The following is a 19,234-nucleotide window of genomic DNA, read 5'->3' on the forward strand; positions in this document are numbered from 1 at the left end:
AGAAAAGAGGGAGAAAGGAAAGAAAGAAAAGAAGGTGAGAAGAGAGAGGGAACTAGAAGGGAGGAAGTTTTTTAAGGAGGAGAGAATGGGATTAGGGAAGGGAGGATGATGAGTGGATGGAAGGAAGAAAAGATGGATGGGTGGATAAAAGAATGGATAGATGGGTGGATAAAAGGATGGATGGATGGGTGGACAGACGGAAGAAGACAAGAATGGATGAATGCATTCATGCATGCAAGGGTGTGAGACCGTCATGGGCGCTGGTCAGGGAGGGCTTCAGGGACTGGACTTGGACTGAACTTGGTTGAGAGAGAGCCCAGAGTGGTGGGAGTCTCAGGTGTGCTGAGGAGGATCCATGACTGTCCACAAGACCATGCTCCCCCCATCCAGCATGTGGTCTTCCAGAGTCACTGACTCAGCTTCTCTCCTGCTCTAGAACGGAACCCAGGTGCCAAGGAGCTGACCAGGGGCCGAGAGAGCCTCTTTCTCAGCCAGTGGTCCCCGAGCCGGAAGGACACCTGTGGTGAGGAGGGTGGCAGTGACCCCATGGGTTCCATGTCCATGGCTCTGCCGGCCAAGAAGCCTGCCTGGCAGGCCGAGAAGAACCTGCTTTATGAGTTCCTTGGGGCCACCAAGAACCCAAGCGGGCAGCTGAAACTTCGTGGCAAAGTGGAGGTGGACAGGCTGGAGCTGAAACGTAAGCTGACCCTGCCCACATCTCTCTATGCAGGAAGAGAGTCTATGAAGGAAGGGATTTCAGAAACCCTCATAGGCCCCTGGAGTAGCTCTGTCCTCAAACGGCTGTCATCCATGGGCAGGTCACTGTCTTTCCCTAGTCCTGTAAAATGGGGAAATAGCTTTCTTCCTGTGTCACCCCTACAGGGAAGAGCTCAAGAAATCTAGCTGACTTTCAGGGGTCACATGGGCCTTATTGGTGGTTAATTTGAATATAGCCCTGACTCAGCATGTCTTATGTCCCCTCAAGTTGCCTGAGCCAAAGAAAATCCCGTGCTTTAAGATTATTTCTACATTTCGAAAAAAAAGAAAAAAGATTATTTCTACATTTCGATTATTCACGTCTCAGCTTTCTCTCCCTTGTACATCTAAAACTGTTTTAGTAAAACATTCTCCCCTCAACAAAAGGTGCTAAAAAGGGGACACTGATACGCCATCTCTAACTCTTAAGCCCACAGGACATATTATAGAAGGAAAGAATCCAGGATTCATATCCTGAAACAACTCCATCAAATATTCATTCAGACTAATTTGGGGTCTTACCAAAGGGGATTATATAATATTTTCAAATATTTTAAAAAACTGACTCTGGCATAGATGCAACACCTACACAGGGTCCTCGCTGTTGCCAAGCACATGTCCCCAGTGGGGTGCTTTAATAATTTGATAAGAATGGCTTCCCACAGCGTAGCAATTGTTTGTATCAAACTGGATTTTTCCGAAGCACTTGAAGGAATATAGTTTTGCACGTAGGTGAGACAAGCTGGTTGATTGTATCTCTTGCTAAACTGCCTTCTTACTTGTGAGTCATGAAGGAGATGCTCCATGGCAGACCATGCTGGGCCTCTCACCCCTTCCACGTTGGCAAGGTGTGAACTAACAGTGTTTTCCTTGAGCTTTGAAGAACGCTCTGGGAGCCTTAAAATACCTGATCTGTGAGAACACTAACCCTGGGGGCAGTCATGGAGCCGGGGCAGGCTGGCCTCTCCCTTCCTCAATCACGAAATGCCCTACCTCTCCTGTGACTTACAGTTAACCCACCTGTGACCGGGGCCGACAAGAACAACCTCAAGTACACGGGGAATGTGTTCACCCCACGCTTTGCCACCACTTTGACCTCAGCAACCCTGAACCAGCCCCTCTGGCTCAACCTGAACTACGCACCTCCGCCCGTGTTCACAAACCCCTCCACCTTCCCCCAGTACCAGGTGAGTGAGCAGGTCCGGGCCCAGGTATCCGGTGGTGGCCGTCCAGGGAGGCCTGTGGCTCACCAGGAGCCTCATTCACAAACAGCCGTGGACTCATTAGTTACTTTCTTCATAGGGGTCCCATCAGACCGACTGCTAGATACGCGTGCGCATGCATCTCACACACACACACACGCACACACACACACACACACACACACGTGTGCCTGTTTCTCATTTTCCTTTGTCTGGATTCTGGCTCACTCTGTGCTGTGTCTTTCAGAGCCGCTTGGCTAATCCTGGGCTGTGAAGTACCTGGGCTCCCAGGGAAGCCTGACCCATGGCACAGTCCTTGTTTCCCACCGCCTCCTGGGGCTTGCTTTGTAGTCGGATGACACGTGTCCTGGATTACTTGGGACAGTCCCTGTTTTGGTCTTTTGTCCCAGCATAATTATTCATTGTACCCCCTTTCACTCTCAAGTGTCCCGCTGCAGATGACAAATTATGTGGCCGTTTTATTTCAACTACAACCTAGCAATCTTAGCTTCTACCGGCTGAGGTGGCTTGCACACAGTCTTGGTCTTGGACTCAGAGCTAAGAGGCGTCAGGCACAAAGGGGCGGGGGAAACGCTTGCAAGGCTGGCGGTTTTACTCACGCAACTTATTTACTCCGGGAAAATGTAGTTCCGTTCGTTCGTCTGTTTAACTTAATCTCCTGTAAGAGCTGCCACCCACTGGGTAGAGAGATGGAAAAAAATCAAATAAATGTCCATTCTGATTTAAACCATAGTCCGAACCAAGAGCTTAAATAGTCCCTCCAGGTAGTGTTCCGTTGCTCCAGGACAGGTGCTCAGCGCCTAAGATTTCTCAGTCTTCTCTCCCCTCCCTGGCTGCTTGCCAGAATGGCATGCAGGTGTACAGAAGGGGCAGGCCCCTGGGAGCCTGCTGCCCCAGCCCAGCCTGGCCGAGCCCAGGGAGGGCAAAGAGAGAAGGAGATCCAACCTGCAGATCTTCTCCTCCTGCCGCTGTGCCCCTCCCCCTTCCACTGCCCCTGGGCTCCCAGTGGTATTTCCTCCTCCTCGACTGCAGCAGGCTTAGCATCCTGCATGAGAGGTGGGTCTTCTCTACTCCATGTGAAGCCCCTCTGAGCTGGCCCACTGGACTTAGCCCCTGATTCTTAAAACAGGAACTGAAATAAAGGGGTTTAGCATGGTCTCTTTCTCTCCAAAGTTTTGGTTTCAAGTCTTCTTTAGGTTTGCTAAAGACAGCCAGTGGCCACCCTCTTTCTCAAGCCCCACCTTTAAGGTGAGACGGTGTAAGGAAGCGTGATACATGGGAAAACCCCAGGTGCATCCATCCTGAATCTACCATATGCTCTCCTGGAGAAATACCCTGTTCACATCCTCATTGGTTCACCAGCTCCTTCACTGAAGTTCCTCCACCCTTGCACATTTGTTATTGAGTCATTTATCCCTGATGTACTCATTTGTATGTATTTATTTTCTCATTTAAACAATTAAAAAAAAAAAAACAAAACTCCTTGCTTCACACTGACTGCAGGCTGGGGATTCCAAGGTGACTAGGAAGCTTGGAGTCCAGTATGAGTCAGGGACAAATCCAAGGCCAGCACGGTGTGCCCCTCACCTCTGAGAGAGAAACAACTGCATAATTTTATTTAGTGTAAATTGATTCACTCTCAAATGCACTCACTCAAGGGGGCTCACATGTAAAGCTAATTTGCAGTGGTTTGTTTTGTAAAGAGGCGACAGTCTCTCTGCTATGTTAACTTCTTCTGACTTGACTTTTGGCATGGGTGAGATTTGGAAGTATTCTTCTAGCAAGAAGGTCCTTTGTCTTCAGAGATGCTGGTGTTTGCATCACAGGGCTGACTCTGAGCTTCCTGGGCCTCTGGGCAGAAAGGCCCTGGCTGGTAGGGCCCCTTGCTTCTGTGCAGCAGTTTAGACACTGACTGAGCCCAGCCGAAGTCACTTGTACACGCTGACCCTCCCAAGGGGTAACAACAGACAGCGTGACTTACCTTTTCCCAGCTTCTCATGATTTCATGATACCAACCAGCTTCAAGACAGCTGATCAAAGGGTCTGATATGATAAAAAGAAGGTAGGTTTTAGAATCATCAGAATTGGATTTAAGGGAATTGTGCTACTTTCGAGCTGTGTGGCCTTGGGCAAGTTAGCCAAATGTTCTGAGCCCTGGTCTCCTCACCTATGAAATGGCCTCATAATAATTACAGCGGCAGCAAATACTTGAGTCAGTTGTAAGGTTAATTGAGTCCATGGATGGGAAAGGGCTTTGTAAAATCTCAAGTATGATACAGATGTTGGTTCTTATTGTTGTTCAGCCCTGGTCTTCCTGGGACACGGGGTCAGGGAGGTCTGCAGACCTTGAGAAGGCACACAGGAGAAACAGGGAACAGTCCATCCCAGTCTCTCCTGCTTGACGTTAGGAATAAAGATGAGGTCTCAAATCCAGTCCAGAGCTTTGCAGTGGACGGATGAAGAGCCGTGGAAGACTAACTCCCCAGCACCCAGGAGCTCCAAAGAGAATCCCAGCTGCTTGGCACAAAGGAATTCTGCTCCCAATTAAGGAGGGCGGACACATGCAAAGAGGTCACAGCCTCAAGCAAAGAGGAATGGATGCGTATTTCCCTTTGCTTGTGATTTCATAGAATTGCAATTTGAACAACTAGAAATCCCCTTCAAGTCACTGAGGGTGGCTCGTACTGATGAATACGGCGTCGTCTCCTGAAAACCCACCCCATGATGGAGCAGGGATGAGTGGCTCACATATCCTAAGGGTCGCCTCACGCAGGCAGGCATGGGGAGGACGGTGGCCAAGGGGAGTTGGCTGTGGAAAGCAGGGCTGAGCGCTGGCGCGGAGGTGGTGAAACAGAAGAGGGGCACTTAGAACGTGGCCTTGGAGCCCACTGAGGCCTGGGCACGGGCAGGGCAGCCCCATTAGCTGACTTCCTTGCCCCAGTTCAGACCATGCCCGGGCTCACAGGCTGGTTGTGGGGGTAAGTGGGGCTGCCCTGGGCCTTAGAGCTTGAAGAAAAGGCAAGCTCGTGCACTGGATTCAAGCGATGGAGGGGTTGGTGGATGTGGGGGAGGCCCGGCCACGGTCAAGTGCAGTTGCATGGAAGCAGAGAGCAAGGAAGGCCCCGAGAGGATTTGCGCCCTAGGAGAGCTGGGAGGCCTTCCCCGGAACCCCACATCAGGGATTTGGAGCCTTTTACGAGCAGTCCAGGGGCCCTGAGGAAGTCATCAAGGGCAGCTCAGCCATCAGCGCTTTGATGACTGTCTCTGCTGAGTGCATGATGGAGGCAGCATCTCTGGTGTGGAATCTTCTGGAAAGACATATTCTGGTCTGAGGGGTGCCTTGGGTTTGAGCCGCATCTTATGGATTAACTCTGGATTGGCAGGTAGGGGCAGCCTGGGCCTGGACGAGTCATGAGCCGACCCCACCACACAGCAACAGTTCTGCTGTGTGTGTGTGTGTGTGTGTGTGTGTGTGTGTGTGTGTATGCACAGGGACACCAAAGGTCACTCTGGACAGAGTTGTGAATAAAATTTCTACTTACGGTTGGGCTGAGCTGCCAGGCAGCTTCTTCAAGTGGCGGGAGCAGTGGGGATAGGGGGCAGACAGTGAGAGATGGTAGAAGTACCTAGCACTGGCAGAATCCTTACTACATGCTGGGTACTATTCTGGGCCCTTTAGACAGATTAGCTCATGTAGCTTCACGACAGTCTTTATCATCAGGTACAGACACAGGTATACTTGTGGGCAGATAGACACCCAGCAACAGAGACCCAGACTAACACACCTGGGTTCACAGTCGCACGTTTGTACACAGAAACACATGGCCGCAGACACAGATGGAAGCCCACAGGCCAGTGTGTTTAAATAAACATGAGGGAACCTAGCACACACGACACAGACAGCCTCAGCACCTCCTGCCTTGGGCCAGGAATGGGCTTTGGCGAAGGGCACTTAGAAAAGGGCATAGACACCAACAGAGATAATCTGGCTACCTTCACAGGCTTTGCAGGCTTAAACACACATTCAGACACAAGGGAACAGAGGCTCAGAGAGGTGAAATGATTTGCTCAAGGTCACACAGCCTAAGGAGCAGATCTGGATTTCAAAAGACAGCAGGTCCCTAAAGCTCATGTCTTACGTATTCAATCAAAAGGCTGTGAATCCTGCTAACCAGGGGCTTCCTGTGTGGTGCGAGGCATGCCCGCTCAACCTGATTCCAGCTGGACTAAGCAACTGGGGGTCATGGGTGGTGGGCTGGACTCTGCTGTGTCTGGAGATCCAGGCAAGGGAGCTGGAAGCTGAGTTGAGTGGCTGCCATTCTCTGGCAGGAAGCCTATCACCCCATGGCACTGAGTCCCTCCTTTCTCTCCCCAGGGCCTGTATCCTCAGCGGGCAGCCAGGATGCCCTACCAGCAGACCCTGCACCCCCAGGTGGGGTGTTACTCCAGACAGGTGAGTTGATGACCTCCTCACCCCTGTCCCAGCTCATGAAGGCCTTCAGGTCAGAAGGATGTCTGCCCCCTTGTCTTTGTCCAGCTGGTCACCACCCATGCTTTCTGGCCCACATTTGACCCCAAGGTACAGATGCAAGCACCAAAATGCATGTGGCCACAAAGCAGTGTCCCCAGGAGACAATGCTGGCTGGTGCTTACAGAGCCGTTACTGTGCGCCAGGGCCTTACCTGCATCCGTTTATTCCTCAGAACCACACTACGAGGTAGAGTCAAGATGAGGAAACGGAGGCACAGAGAGATGAAATAATTTGCCTGAGTTAGCTTTTGCTGTGGCAACAAACAGCCTCAATGTCTCAGAGGCTTTAAGCAATACGATGTTTAATTTTTACCCAAAGGTCTACAGGTTGACTGAGCTGCACTGGGGTTGGGATCAAGCCTTTTTAAGTGTCCGCCTTCTGGGCCCAGGCGGAAGATCGCTTTTGTGCCTGCCATGCTGGATGGGGGGAGTGTGGGAGGGCTCAGAGCTGGGACGGGGCTGTGTTCGCCCACCTTCCCCCGGCCCAAGCTGATCACACGGCCTGGCCCTGCATCGCTTGGGCTGGGAATCACAGCCCTCCCATGGTCTCCTCAGCTAAAATACAAGACACCTCAGTCCAGTTCAGTCACTCAGTCATGTCTGACTCTCTGAGACCCCATGAATTGCAGCACGCCAGGCCTCCCTGTCCATCACCAACCCCTGGAGTTCACTCAAACTCACATCCATCGAGTCGGTGATGCCATCCAGCCATCTCATCCTTTGGTGTCCCCTTCCCCTCCTGCCCGCAATCTTTCCCAGCATCAGGGTCTTTCCAGTGAATCAACTCTTCACATGAGGTGGCCAAAGTACTGGAGTTTCAGCTTCAGCATCATTCCCTCCAAAGAACACGCAGGGCTGATCTCCTTTAGGATGGACTGGTTGGATCTCCTTGCAGTCCAAGGGCTCTCAAGAGTTTTCTCCAACAACACAGTTCAAAAGCATTAATTCTTCAGCGCTCAGCTTTCTTCACAGTCCAACTCTCACATCCATACATGACCACTGGAAAAACCATAGCCTTGACTAGATGGACCTTTGTTGGCACAAAGTAATGTCTCTGCTTTTGAATATGCTATCTAGGTTGGTCATAACTTTCCTTCCAAGGAGTAAGCGTCTTTTAATTTCATGGCTGCAATCACCATCTATCTGCTCCAGGTAGCAGGTCATCGAGTGAGTTTGGAGGCCCCCAAAAATAAAGTCTGACACTGTTTTCACTGTTTCCCCATTTATTTCCCATGAAGTGATGGGACCAGATGCCATGATCTTAGTTTTCTGAATGTTGAGTTTTAAGCCAACTTTTTCACTCACCACTTTCACTTTCACCAAGAGGCTTTTTAGTTTCTCTTCATTTTCTGCCATAGGCATAGTATCATCTGCATGTCTGACGTTATTGATATTTCTCCCAGCAATCTTGATTCCAGCTTGTGCTTCTTCCAGCCCAGCGTTTCTCATGATGTACTCTGCATAGAAGTTAAATAAGCAGGGTAACAATATACAGCCTTGACGTACTCCTTTTCCTATTTGGAACCGGTCTGTTGTTCTATGTCCAGTTCTAACTGTTACTTCCTGACCTGCATATAGGTTTCTCAAGAGGCAGGTCAGGTGGTCTGGTATTCCCATCTCTTGAAGAATTTTCCACAGTTTAGTGTGATCCGCACAGTCAAAGGCTTTGGCATAGTCAATAAAGCAGAAATAGATGTTTTTCTGGAACTCTCTTCCTTTTTCCATGATCCAGCGGATGTTGGCAATTTGATCTCTGGTTCCTCCACCTTTTCTAAAACCAGCTTGAACATCTGGAAGGTCATGGTTCATGTGTTGCTGAAGCCTGGCTTGGAAAATTTTGAGCATTACTTTACTAGTGTGTGAGATGAGTGCAATTGTGTGGTAGTTTGAGCATTCTTTGAAATTGCTTTTCTTTGGGATTGGAATGAAAACTGACCTCTTCCAGCCCTATGGCCACTGCTGAGTTTTCCAAATTTGCTGGCATATTGAGTGCAGCACTTTCACAGCATCATCTTTCAGGATTTGAAATAGCTCAACTGGAATTCCATCACCTCCACTAGCTTTGTTCATAGTGATGCTTTCTAAGGTCCACTTGACTTCACATTCCAGGATGTCTGGCTCTAGGTGAGTGATCACACCATCATGATTATCTGGGTCATGAAGATCTTTTTTGTACAGTTCTTCCATGTATTCTTGCCACCTCTTCTTAATATCTTCTGCTTCTGTTAGGTCCATACCATTTCTGTCCTTTATCGATCCCATCTTTGCATGAAATGTTCCCTTGGTATCTCTAATTTTCTTGAAGAGACCTCTAGTCTTTCCCATTCTGTTGTTTTCCTCTATTTCTTTGCATTGATTGCTAAGGAAGGCTTTCTTATCTCTTCTTGCTATTCTTTGGAACTCTGCATTCAGATGCTTCTATCTTTCCTTTTCTCCTTTGCGTTTCACTTCTCTTCTTTTTCATAGCTATCTGTAAGGCCTCCTCAGACAGCCTTTTAGCTTTTCTGCATTTCTTTTTCTTGGGGATGTTCTTGATCCCTGTCTCCTGTACAATGTCACGAACCTCTGTTCATAGTTCATCAGGCATTCTATCAAATCTAGTCCCTTAAATCTATTTTTCACTTCCACTGTATAATCATAAGGGATTTGATTTAGGTCATATCTGAATGGTCTAGCGGTTTAGTTAAACTTAAATCTAGGTAAATGGTGAGTAAAATTTTAGTAGAGCTATGTCCCAAATACTGCATGGACCATACTTAAACTAAAAAAATTTTTTACTGTTATCTTAAATTCAAATTTATCTGGGTGTTACCTATTTTTGTTAGCTAAATCTGTACCCCCTACTCCCATGGGTAGGTCGGGGGTCGACATCTGCTTGACAGTAACGCAGTGGCAGGTTGGGGTTTGACCTTGAGCCGGCTGGCTTCAGGGCCCATGTCCCCAGTAACTATGGCTTACTGCCTCTTGTATGCAGACTCACAAAAATATAGTATCAAAGTAAAGCAGCAGAGGGACTTCCCTGGCAGTCCCGTGGTTGATTCTTCACCTTCCAGTGCAGGGGATGTGGGTTCGATTCCCCATCTGGGAGCTAAGATTTCACATGCCTTGTGGCCAACGAGAAACAAAACACAAACAGACACAATATTGTAACAAAATAAAGACTTTAAAAATGGCCCACATCGAAAAGATCTTTTAAAAAAAATCAAGCATCAGAGATGAAAATACAAACACACACTCAGACACAAATAAAGATGTGTTTCCATACATCCCACTGGACTGGATGTTGTGTGGGCCTGAGCACACACAGGCAACACGAAACAGCACTTCCAGAGGGTCTGAGTGTCTTGCATGAGGGGTGGGCTGTGAGGAGAAGAGCTGAGAACAGCCTACATTCCCAGTCTGGCCTTGCACACTGCCCCCTGCAGCGCACACACCCAGGTGAACAGAGCCCACCCTCAAAGCCACGGACTCCTCGGCCTCTCCTCTCTCCCCAGGTAGCCCTACCCTTTCTCTTCAAGCTGCACCTCTGCCCTGAAGGATGTTAGAATGTTCTAGAAGATAGAGAAGGGACTATAAGTATGGGTCACTTTATCATGTGGGCCAGGGCTGCTCTTTTCAGCAGTAGCAGCTTTGCATCCTGAGATGAAGTCGCGAGGGGAGGCAGTCAGGCTCACAGAATCCCAGTCTTGTCCCTTCCACGCCACGAGCGGTGATTCTGTCCACCTAGCTCCTCAGCAAATGCTTTTAGACGAAGTTGTGTATGTGCATATATTTGAACCTGTAACATTAAAAACCTGGTATCAGATTTTAAACACCTTAGAGGCGATCACTGTGGCTGGTTTCTTAGGTGTCCTCCTGGTGATATCTGTCTATACAGGCGTTTTTGTGCGAATGTGGCATTCTGGGCACACTGCTCTATCATTGCTGTTGTCAGCAAAGAGATGACAAAAGATGTCTTGGAGATGGTTCCAGAGCCCTCTACACAGCTCTGGTTTATGGTTTTTATCAGTGACATGTAGCTAGGGTACAGTTTTGAGTGAAGCTTGTGTCAGCTCTAAGACCTACGTCTTCTTTTTCATGTCTGTTTCCTCTCAAGTCCCGGGTCTGGGACTCCCACCCCCTACAATGGAAAAACCAGGTTTTTTTTTTTTTTTTTCTGCCATGCTGACCCTTGGGTGTCTGTCCTGGGAGGTCCCTTCCTGGATTCTCTCTGTGAGCTCTTGGCACTTTATGACCTTCAGCTCATCCTCTTGGGGGTTTGGCAGCCACATCCAGCATCACCGGATCCTGTCTGTCCACTGGGGGAAGGATGGGGAGGGCCAGGAGGGATGGGCCCAGACTTCCAGAAGGAGCGAGCACAGTGGTGGAGTCATGGGACGCGGGGACTCTGACAAAACTCGGACACTTGAAACACTTGCTAGGCAAGTTCCTTAACTTCCCTGAGCTTCGGTTTCCTCGTACCTAAAATGGGCATCCTAATGGTCCTACCTCACGGGGGCTGTTCGGAGTTTAAATGAGAGAATCCGCATGGAGGGCCTGGCACACCCTTATTATCACTAGGCTTTATCATCTTTTTAAACTAGATAAGGGTGTGCAGGGTGAGAGTGGGCAGTCAGTATGCTGAACAGCTGAGCAGCTTGGACCCCACTCTTGCTGTGAAAGTGGAAATCCAAGAATTTCCCTAGGTTTGACCAAAACACACAGGAAGATGGATATCAGCTCCACATAAGACATTTGGAGCTGTCAGTGGTAGAATACAGTGCTCACAGTGTAAAGAGCTCCCCATCATTTTAGGTATTCAGGTGGACATTGGTCTTTTCTTTCCTCCATCCACCGCCTCTTTCTTTCTTTACTTTTTTTTACTTATTCGCTTGACACATGTTTATTGAGCAGCTGCTGTGTGATGGGCACAGTCTCAGGGCTGAGGATAAGTCAGTAAATAAGACAGATGGGGCCCCTGCCTTGCCAAGATGGCAGTGGGAGCCCTGCTTCTTGGCGAGTCTGATCCAGGTGGTCTCAGAAACCCAGTGGATTCCTACTTGTCTCTAGGGTTTGAGCTGAATCCCATTTTCCCTTTTTGGCCTTTCTCTTGCACTCACATTGTCCAGTAATGTAACCAGCAGCCATGTGTGGTTCTTTACATTGAAACCAACTAAAATTAAGTAAAATTTAAAATTCAGTCCCACTAGCCCATTTCAAGTGCTCAGTAGCCACATTTATGTCTGGTGGGTACCATTTTGGGTGGTATCCAGTGGAGACCCAGAAGATTTCCATCATTCATCATGAGAATTTCCACTGGGCAGGGCTGTCTCAGACTTGGGGTTCTGTTGAGATCCTGAGCTAGAAGCCAGGGATGTGCATATCTCCACAGCCTTGACTGAGATTGTAAATGACAATGAACCAGGGGCTTTTGAGATGTTATTGACTGAGGGAAAGTTAGGGGACAGGGAAGAGAAACAATAATGGAAATAATATTCATTTGTTATGTGCCAGTCTCTCTACTTATACCAATTGGCTCAGTCCCCATACTAACGAACATAGTGTTTGCCCATTTTATGGATCAGGAAACTGAGGCTCAGATAAATTAAATACCTTGCTGGTCTCCCATAAATAAGCTGAGCCCTGTGCTTTTCCCAGTCTAACACATTGTCTTCTGTGAGGGGCCAGAGGGGCTGAAGGGTGGGACCTGGGGTTTGGGTCAGGGCTGGGGGACTGTGGTGTTTAGAGGCAGCAGGCTCTGCTGGACTCAGCGCCTCTCTCCTCTCTGCCCTGCAGGTGACACCATACAACCCCCAGCAGATGGGACAACAGATTTTCCGCTCTTCCTACACCCCCCTGATGAGCTACATCCCCTTCGTCCAGCCCAACTATCCGTACCCTCAGAGGACACCTCAGAAGCTGGCCAGCAATCCCCGAGACCCTTCCCCCATGGCAGGAGATGGGCCGCAGTACCTCTTCCCCCCGGCATACGGGTGAGTCTTCAGCCCGTGCCGGAAGCCCATCTGCCTTCCTGAAAGCTGCTGGAGAGGGGAGGTGGGCGCTCTGGGCCCCACTCATGCTTCCTTGTTACGTATGTTCCCTGGTGGGGAGGAGGGGAGACCCCGGGCCTGTGTTCAGAGGCTGTGTGTGTGCTGGACAGAGCAGGTGTGGAGGTAAGCCTGGTGGGCCCCCTTCAGGGCCAAGTTCGGGGCTGGAGTCCTCAGTCTGGTGCAGAAAGGCAGCTGTGTGTCAGCAGCAGAGGGACATACTGCCTGCAGCAGGCAGCAGGCGCTGGAACTGGACGCATATGCCTTTCCCCATTTGCCTGGTGTCCAGCAGGCTACGGCCAGGTAATCTCCTTGCAGCTCTTTCCCCCACTCACCGCGTCCCGAGCTCCTTGCCAGGCTCATCTCTCCAGCAGCCCCGTGAGTTCGCAAGTGGCCCTGCTGAAGCTTCTCTCACAGCTTATCGCACTGCTCACACTTTCCCCCACAAACTACCCCAAACAGCAGAGGAGAGGGGCTTAGCAGCCAAGAGCCAACGCAAACTCAACCTTTTTCACTGACAATTCCACACAAACTTTACACGCCGGTCAGTAAGAAATTTGTGTTTGTTGTTTTAACACAACACAGCTGCTCATTTCCGCTCACCAAACCTTCACTTCCATGAGGCAGCAGGGGCCGGGTCAGTCCTGAGACCCCAGTCCTGGGCACCCCCCGGGGAACGTGTGTCTCAGTGCCTAGGGAATGTGTGCCCCACTGTGAGAGCCTCCCTTTACAGAGTCAGGGCCAGACTCCCCAGCCCAACAAGGATTCCCTTCCTCCCCCTCATGGCCCCTCCCTGTCATGTCAACGGGTGTTTCCTGGACTCTGACGGCTTTCAGTCGGCGTTCCCCCTGAACTCTTGTTGTAGAGGGTGAATCCTGGAAAGAGGTGTCCACAGTCAGATCTGTTTGGGATAAGAAAAGTAGAAACAAAGATAAAAAGGTTTCTCAACTGTTGGAATTCACAGATCACTTAACTTACCAGGGCGCATGGGGAACATTCAACAGGGTGATGGTCAGTAGTGCCAACTGAACGTAAAGCCCATGGCCGTGGCCTCTTCTTTCTTCTTTCTCCTTATTCTTCCCCTCCCGCCCTCGCCTCCCCTCCAGCCTCCTTTCCTCTGTCCCTCCCTTCCTCTGTCTCTCCCTTCCTCCCCACCCTTTTTCTCCTCCCCTTTCCTCACAGCGCAGTGTGTTCCACCAACACACCCGGGAAGCGCTGTGTCTGTTGACGCTCGTAGTGACGATGAACTTAGCCTGTGGGGCCCCGCCAATGAGTAGGACACGGCTCGTCCCTTCAGAGATGAGAGTGGACGAGGAGGGGGCGCAGTGATGTTAGAGCCGTGACAAAGTGCCATCAAAGTGGCCCAGGGACAGAGGGAAGGTCCCTGCTGGGTGGGCAGTGAGGGCTACAGAATGGTGTCAGTTCGGTCGCTCAGTCGTGTCCGACCCTTTGCGACCCCATGAGTCGCAGCACGCCAGGCCTCCCTGTCCATCACCAACTCCCAGAGTTCACTCAGACTCACGTCCATCGAGTCCGTGATGCCATCCAGCCATCTCATCCTCTGTCGTCCCCTTCTCCTCCTGTCCCCAATCCCTCCCAGCATCAGAGGCTTTTCCAATGAGTCAACTCTTTGCATGAGGTGGCCAAAGTACTGGAGTTTCAGCCTCAGCATCATTCCCTCCAAAGAAATCCCAGGACTGATCTCCTTCAGAATGCACTGGTTGGATCTCCTTGCAGTCCAAGGGACTCTCAAGAGTCTTCTCCAACACCACAGTTCAAAAGCATCAATTCTTCAGTGCTCAGCTTTCTTCACAGTCCAACTCTCACATCCATACATGACCACTGGAAAAACCATAGCCTTGACTAGATGGACAGGATGGGGAGGGGGCAGCAACCTGGGGAATCAGGCCCTTGGGTGGGAGGTTGCATGGCAGACTAGAGAACTGGGGAATAAAGGCACCTGGCTGAGGTATGAGATTTACTCCTTGAATGAGATAGAAAATAGGAAAGGGAAGGCCAGACTTGGATTATTAAAAGCTCTGACTGGTGGGCCTGGGGGTCCGATGCAGAGCTGTGAATGCTGGAATGAACTGATGGGCCAGAGGGGAGAGAGATGGGGGAAGAGAGATGACTGCAGGGTCTGTAAGAGAGGTGAGAGCAGATGAGAGTGCAGAGGGCGGGCAGCCCACCTGCTGGCCAGCAGATGCCCCTTCCACGCTGTAACTCTGGGCTCGGGGGAAGAGAGACTCGCCCAGAACCGGCCACGCAGAGGGGTGTGCTCCTATTCTCGCTGGCCAGCTCTTGGGAAGCACTGGTGGGGAGCAGAAAGAGGGCTGGTGGAGCCCTGGTCTTGAGCTGTCTTCAGAGAGACAGGAAGGGGAGGAGACTGAGGAAGGAGCGGCCTTAGAAGCGGGCGGGAGCCGGGGGCCAGCTGGGGACACTGTGGGCAAAGGAGAGAAAACGGAGGTGCAGCGGTCAGCAGGCTGCAGGGGTGGCCTGAGAGGCTGGCTGGAAAGAAAGTGGGGTCAGAAAGGTGAAGCGAGGAGTGCAGGCCTGCATCCCTCAAAGGGATGGTTCATTTATTCAAAAAACCATCTGTGGCCTCCTGCGTGTGCCTGGCTGGCTCTAGGCATGGGTCAGGGGAGTGAGCAAGACAAGCGTGTTTCCTTCTGTCATTCCAGGAGGATCGATAGACACTGCAGAAATAAACAAGCATCATGCATGTCAGGTGCAGGGAAAGCAGGGATATCTGAATGCAACGAGAGAAGGAGCCGTGTGTACGTGCAGTCGATGAGCACTCTGGGCAGAAAGGACAGAAAGCGTAGTGGCCATGAGGTGGGAAAAGCAGCCGGAGCACTATTGGTGGGGGAGGGGCGGATTGGAAATCAGGGAAGTGGCAGGCCCAGGCTAGAGAGGGTCTGCGGGGCCAGGCAGGAGAGAGACGTGGGCGGCTGCGAATGTTCTAGTTCTCTGGGTAAGAAGACGACGTGGGCCAGTGTACAAAGAGAGGGCTGTGGAGTAAGAGCTGATGGAGGGGACCAGGCTGGGCACCTTTATAGTTGCCCAAGCAAGAAGTGCTGGAGGCATAGACGAGGCAGTAACCCTGGAAAGGAGGCGAGAAAAATCTGAAACGTTTATCTTCTTTGTAGAATTGATGGGACTTGAAGGTTGGATACGGGATAAGGAAAAGAGAGGAGTCAAGTGTGATTCCTAGTTTTGTTTGTTTAACTGAGCTATTTTATTTATTTTTAATTGGTGGAAAATTGCTTTGCAATTTTGTGTTGGTTTCTGCTGTACAACAACATGAATCAGTCATATATATATATATACACACATATGTCTACATACATACATATATCTACATCCCTTCCCTCCCTCTCTTCCCTCTCTTCCCCTCATCTCACCCCTCTAGGTCATCACAGAGCTCCAGGCTGGGCTCCCTTTGTTATTTAGCAACTTCTCACTATTTCTTTTACACATGATAGTGAGCAAGTAGCATTGATGTGTAGGATTTTGACTTGCGTGTCTGGATAAGTGGCAGTACCAAAGTCCGGATGATCAGGAATTTGGTTTTTGCATATAATTTTATGTATGTATGTATGTATTTTCGGCTGTGCTGGGTCTTCACTGCTGCGTGGGCTTCTTCTCTGGCTGTGGTGAGCAGGGCTCCTGTCTAGCTGTGACACAAGGTTTCTCACTGGGGGAGCTTCTCTCATTGCACAGCACAGGCCCTAGGTGCACGGGCTTCAGTAGCTCACAGCCAGTGGCTCCCCGGAACCACCAGGGAAGCTCTGCTTATGTGAAATTTGAGATGCCCGTTAGATACAGGAGTGGAGCTGTCGATGGGCAGGTGGGTGTCTGCATCCGAAGCTCAGGGGAGAAGTGGTGGCTGATAATATAAATTTGGGGATCATTAGCATACAGACAATGTTTAGAAGCATAACGTGGGACAAGATCGCCTGGGAGCACATGTACAGAGGGAAGAAGAGAGGCCCAAGGACCGAGCCCTGGGCCTCCCAACATGTAGAGGGGTTGTGGGGATGGAGAGGCGTAAGCAAAGGATCTAAGAGATGGGAGAACAGGAGAGTGTGGAGCGGAGGGAGCCAGAGGAAGAGACGGAGGGATGGCAGTATGGCAAGAAAACCTGGGCACCACAGGGTGCGGGTAGGGAGCCCTGGGCTCAGGGGCAGTGTTGGCGGTTACTTGTCATGCTGGACGGAATAAGGTCTGGAAGACCCTGTCATGGGCAGGGAGGGGTACAAGGGCCTAGGTGGAGAGAGTTTAGTTTGGGAGACAAGGAGGGTCAGTGTTTCCTCTGGCTCAGGAACAAAGACGAGAACCAAGAGACCAAACTATATGTGGTGGGAGAGGAAGGAGCAGGTGGCCTCGGTGTTCTCAGGGAAGGAGGAGGGAGCCCTCTCTGACCTCTGCTAAGTCCAGGATCACCATACAATGTATCTTTCAAGCAGTAATAAGCTTAAGAGTCAAAAGAAGGCAAATAATAATTGCACGGTGAATGCCAGTGGAAAAACTGTCCCAGGCAAACCAAGACCTTCCAACGGTGCTCGGTGCTCAAGAAGCAGTTCAAGCTCCTCCTCTTCCTCCAGGAAGCACTCTGGGATAACTATAGTCCACATGGATTAGCCCTCTTCCTGGCTCTCTAGGGTACATCCTGTCCAGAGCATACCCTTGGCAGCTGACCCCATCAGAACTTTTCAGCTGGAAGGGCTCAGATGCATGGGGTGTAACAACAGATATGAGATGTGTTATAACTAATTTATTGCTGGTAATTGTTAAGTACTGAAGTATGTGTTATGGCCTTTATTTTACAAACCAGAGTGGAATTCAGAGTATCCTTATAGTAGCATCGCTTCCAATAATTTCTTTTCCAATATGATTTTTGAAAAAGAGAAAAAGAAACAAGGTTACCACTGACATGAATTGCTTATCCAGCACCCTACCTCGTGCCAGGTCCTGGACTGGGTGCTGAGTGTAGAATGATAAACAGTCCAGACAGTGTCCCTGTTCTCAGAAAATTTATTGTAGTGAGAAGAGATGCGGACCACCCAAATCCTCAGTTGTCCACGGCTGCTCGCTGTGAGCGACGGATACCGACACCAGCTGAGGCATTACAAATTAATGCGCTGGTTCGTCCCATTGCTTCTCCCCTCCTCTGCCCCTGCTCCTTTTCTGTTTCATCAATTCATGGGAGGGCGCCACGAACGTGAGCATCTTCTGTAATATGCATCTGCCCAGCTGAAAAGCGACCGAGAATCCCTGGATTAGACTAAATCTAGCCATTTGCTCTGCTGTGATTTGTCTTGAGCTCTGTTCCATTCATTCAAAGTATCCTAGCAGATGGGCAAAGAAATTGCAATAGGATACCAGAAGTGTGAGTAAATGATTCCATCTGGAGAGGTCAACGAAGTCTTCACACAGAAGATGGCTTTCGAACTCTCTTTCGAAGTATGACTAGCCAGGGAGAAAAGGCAGAAGAGTGTGTATTTCTGTTCTTGGAGGTTGAGGCTCAGGTCTTCTCGGCTCTTCCTTCCCTGGGGGTCTAGCAAAGCTGCGGGCAGTCAGGGGTGCCTCCGGGCTTCCTTGCCAGATTGGGGTTGAAATGCAGGGCCTGATTGAACGTGGTGCTGAGAAGGGGATCAGGAGCCCTGGGGTGGGTGGATTCTGAAATCTCACCCTAGGACGTGGGTCTGAGCTCTCTGATGTGAAATTTCTTGAGGGGCACACAAGATCCTCTAAGGCGAGTATAGGGGCTATAGGCCCACAGGTAAGGTGCTCCGATCCAGAGAGGCTTCCTAGGCTGTGGTCCCGGATATGGAGAAAGCATAGGCTGGACAGAGTCCCTACAGGCTGCCAGGGCCTTCCTGACCTAAGGGAGTGGCAGAAGAAACTCTTTGTTGTCTTCCAATAATATCATTTCAATATTTTGTTTTCTCAGAGCCAAAGCTCTCTGTATTACTGCTAAAGCTTTCAGTTTCTAAGCCTCTCATGATCTTCCCAGTCTTTGACAGCCCCCACATTAACATATTACTTTCCCTAATATCACTACCAACATCAGGAATTCCGTCACAATGCCTTTTTTCTCTTTTAATTTTTAAAAAATGTATTTGGCTGCACTGGGTCTTAGTTGCGACACGCAGGCAGAATCTTCATTACCACACGTAGGCTCTTTAGTTGCGGCATGCGAACTTAGTTGTGCCCCGTGTGATCTGGTTCCTTGGCCAGGGGTTGAACCTGGGCCCCTTCTTTGGGGAGGGTGGTGTCTTAACCACTGGACCACCAGGGAAGTCCCATCACAACGTCCTTTTCTTTCTCCTCCAGGTTCGGCTCAACGTCCAGTGGGCCCCTGATGAACAGCCCCTACTTTTCCTCCAGTGGGAATGGCATAAATTTTTAGATCTCCTTCTTAGATCCCTCCTCCCACCTTAGCCCCTGGAGCAGGGCTAAGGGCTCTGGAATTCTGGATTCTGCAGCAGCTTGGTATGAAGTTTGGAAAGCCAAGGTTCCGACCAGGTCACAGACAGAAAACAGCAAGGCCAGAGGCATCTATGGACCAACACTCATACACGCACACAGTCCGCCCTCAGGCAAAGTGCAGACCACACACTCCCCCCTTGGATTCATATGCACTTGCTCATCCACATATGCATCTGTATTTAGCTAACATGAGTGATTTTTGTT

At 50.1% G+C, this 19,234-nt stretch overlaps 1 protein-coding gene across 1 annotated transcript in view; it reads left to right on the forward strand.

Annotated features, from left to right (window-relative positions):
- Positions 1–18,950, forward strand: part of C3H1orf94 (chromosome 3 C1orf94 homolog) — a 43,545-nt gene extending 24,595 nt beyond the window's left edge. Inside the window, exons 3-7 of the mRNA XM_005678733.2 lie at positions 437–697; positions 1,768–1,943; positions 6,355–6,432; positions 12,285–12,481; positions 18,875–18,950. Of these exons, the coding sequence (XP_005678790.2) occupies positions 437–697; positions 1,768–1,943; positions 6,355–6,432; positions 12,285–12,481; positions 18,875–18,950 (788 nt within the window). The remainder of the gene's footprint in view (positions 1–436; positions 698–1,767; positions 1,944–6,354; positions 6,433–12,284; positions 12,482–18,874) is intronic.

Source organism: Capra hircus, chromosome 3 (genome assembly GCF_001704415.2).
Source record: "Capra hircus breed San Clemente chromosome 3, ASM170441v1, whole genome shotgun sequence".
Taxonomy (NCBI): Eukaryota; Metazoa; Chordata; class Mammalia; order Artiodactyla; family Bovidae; genus Capra; species Capra hircus.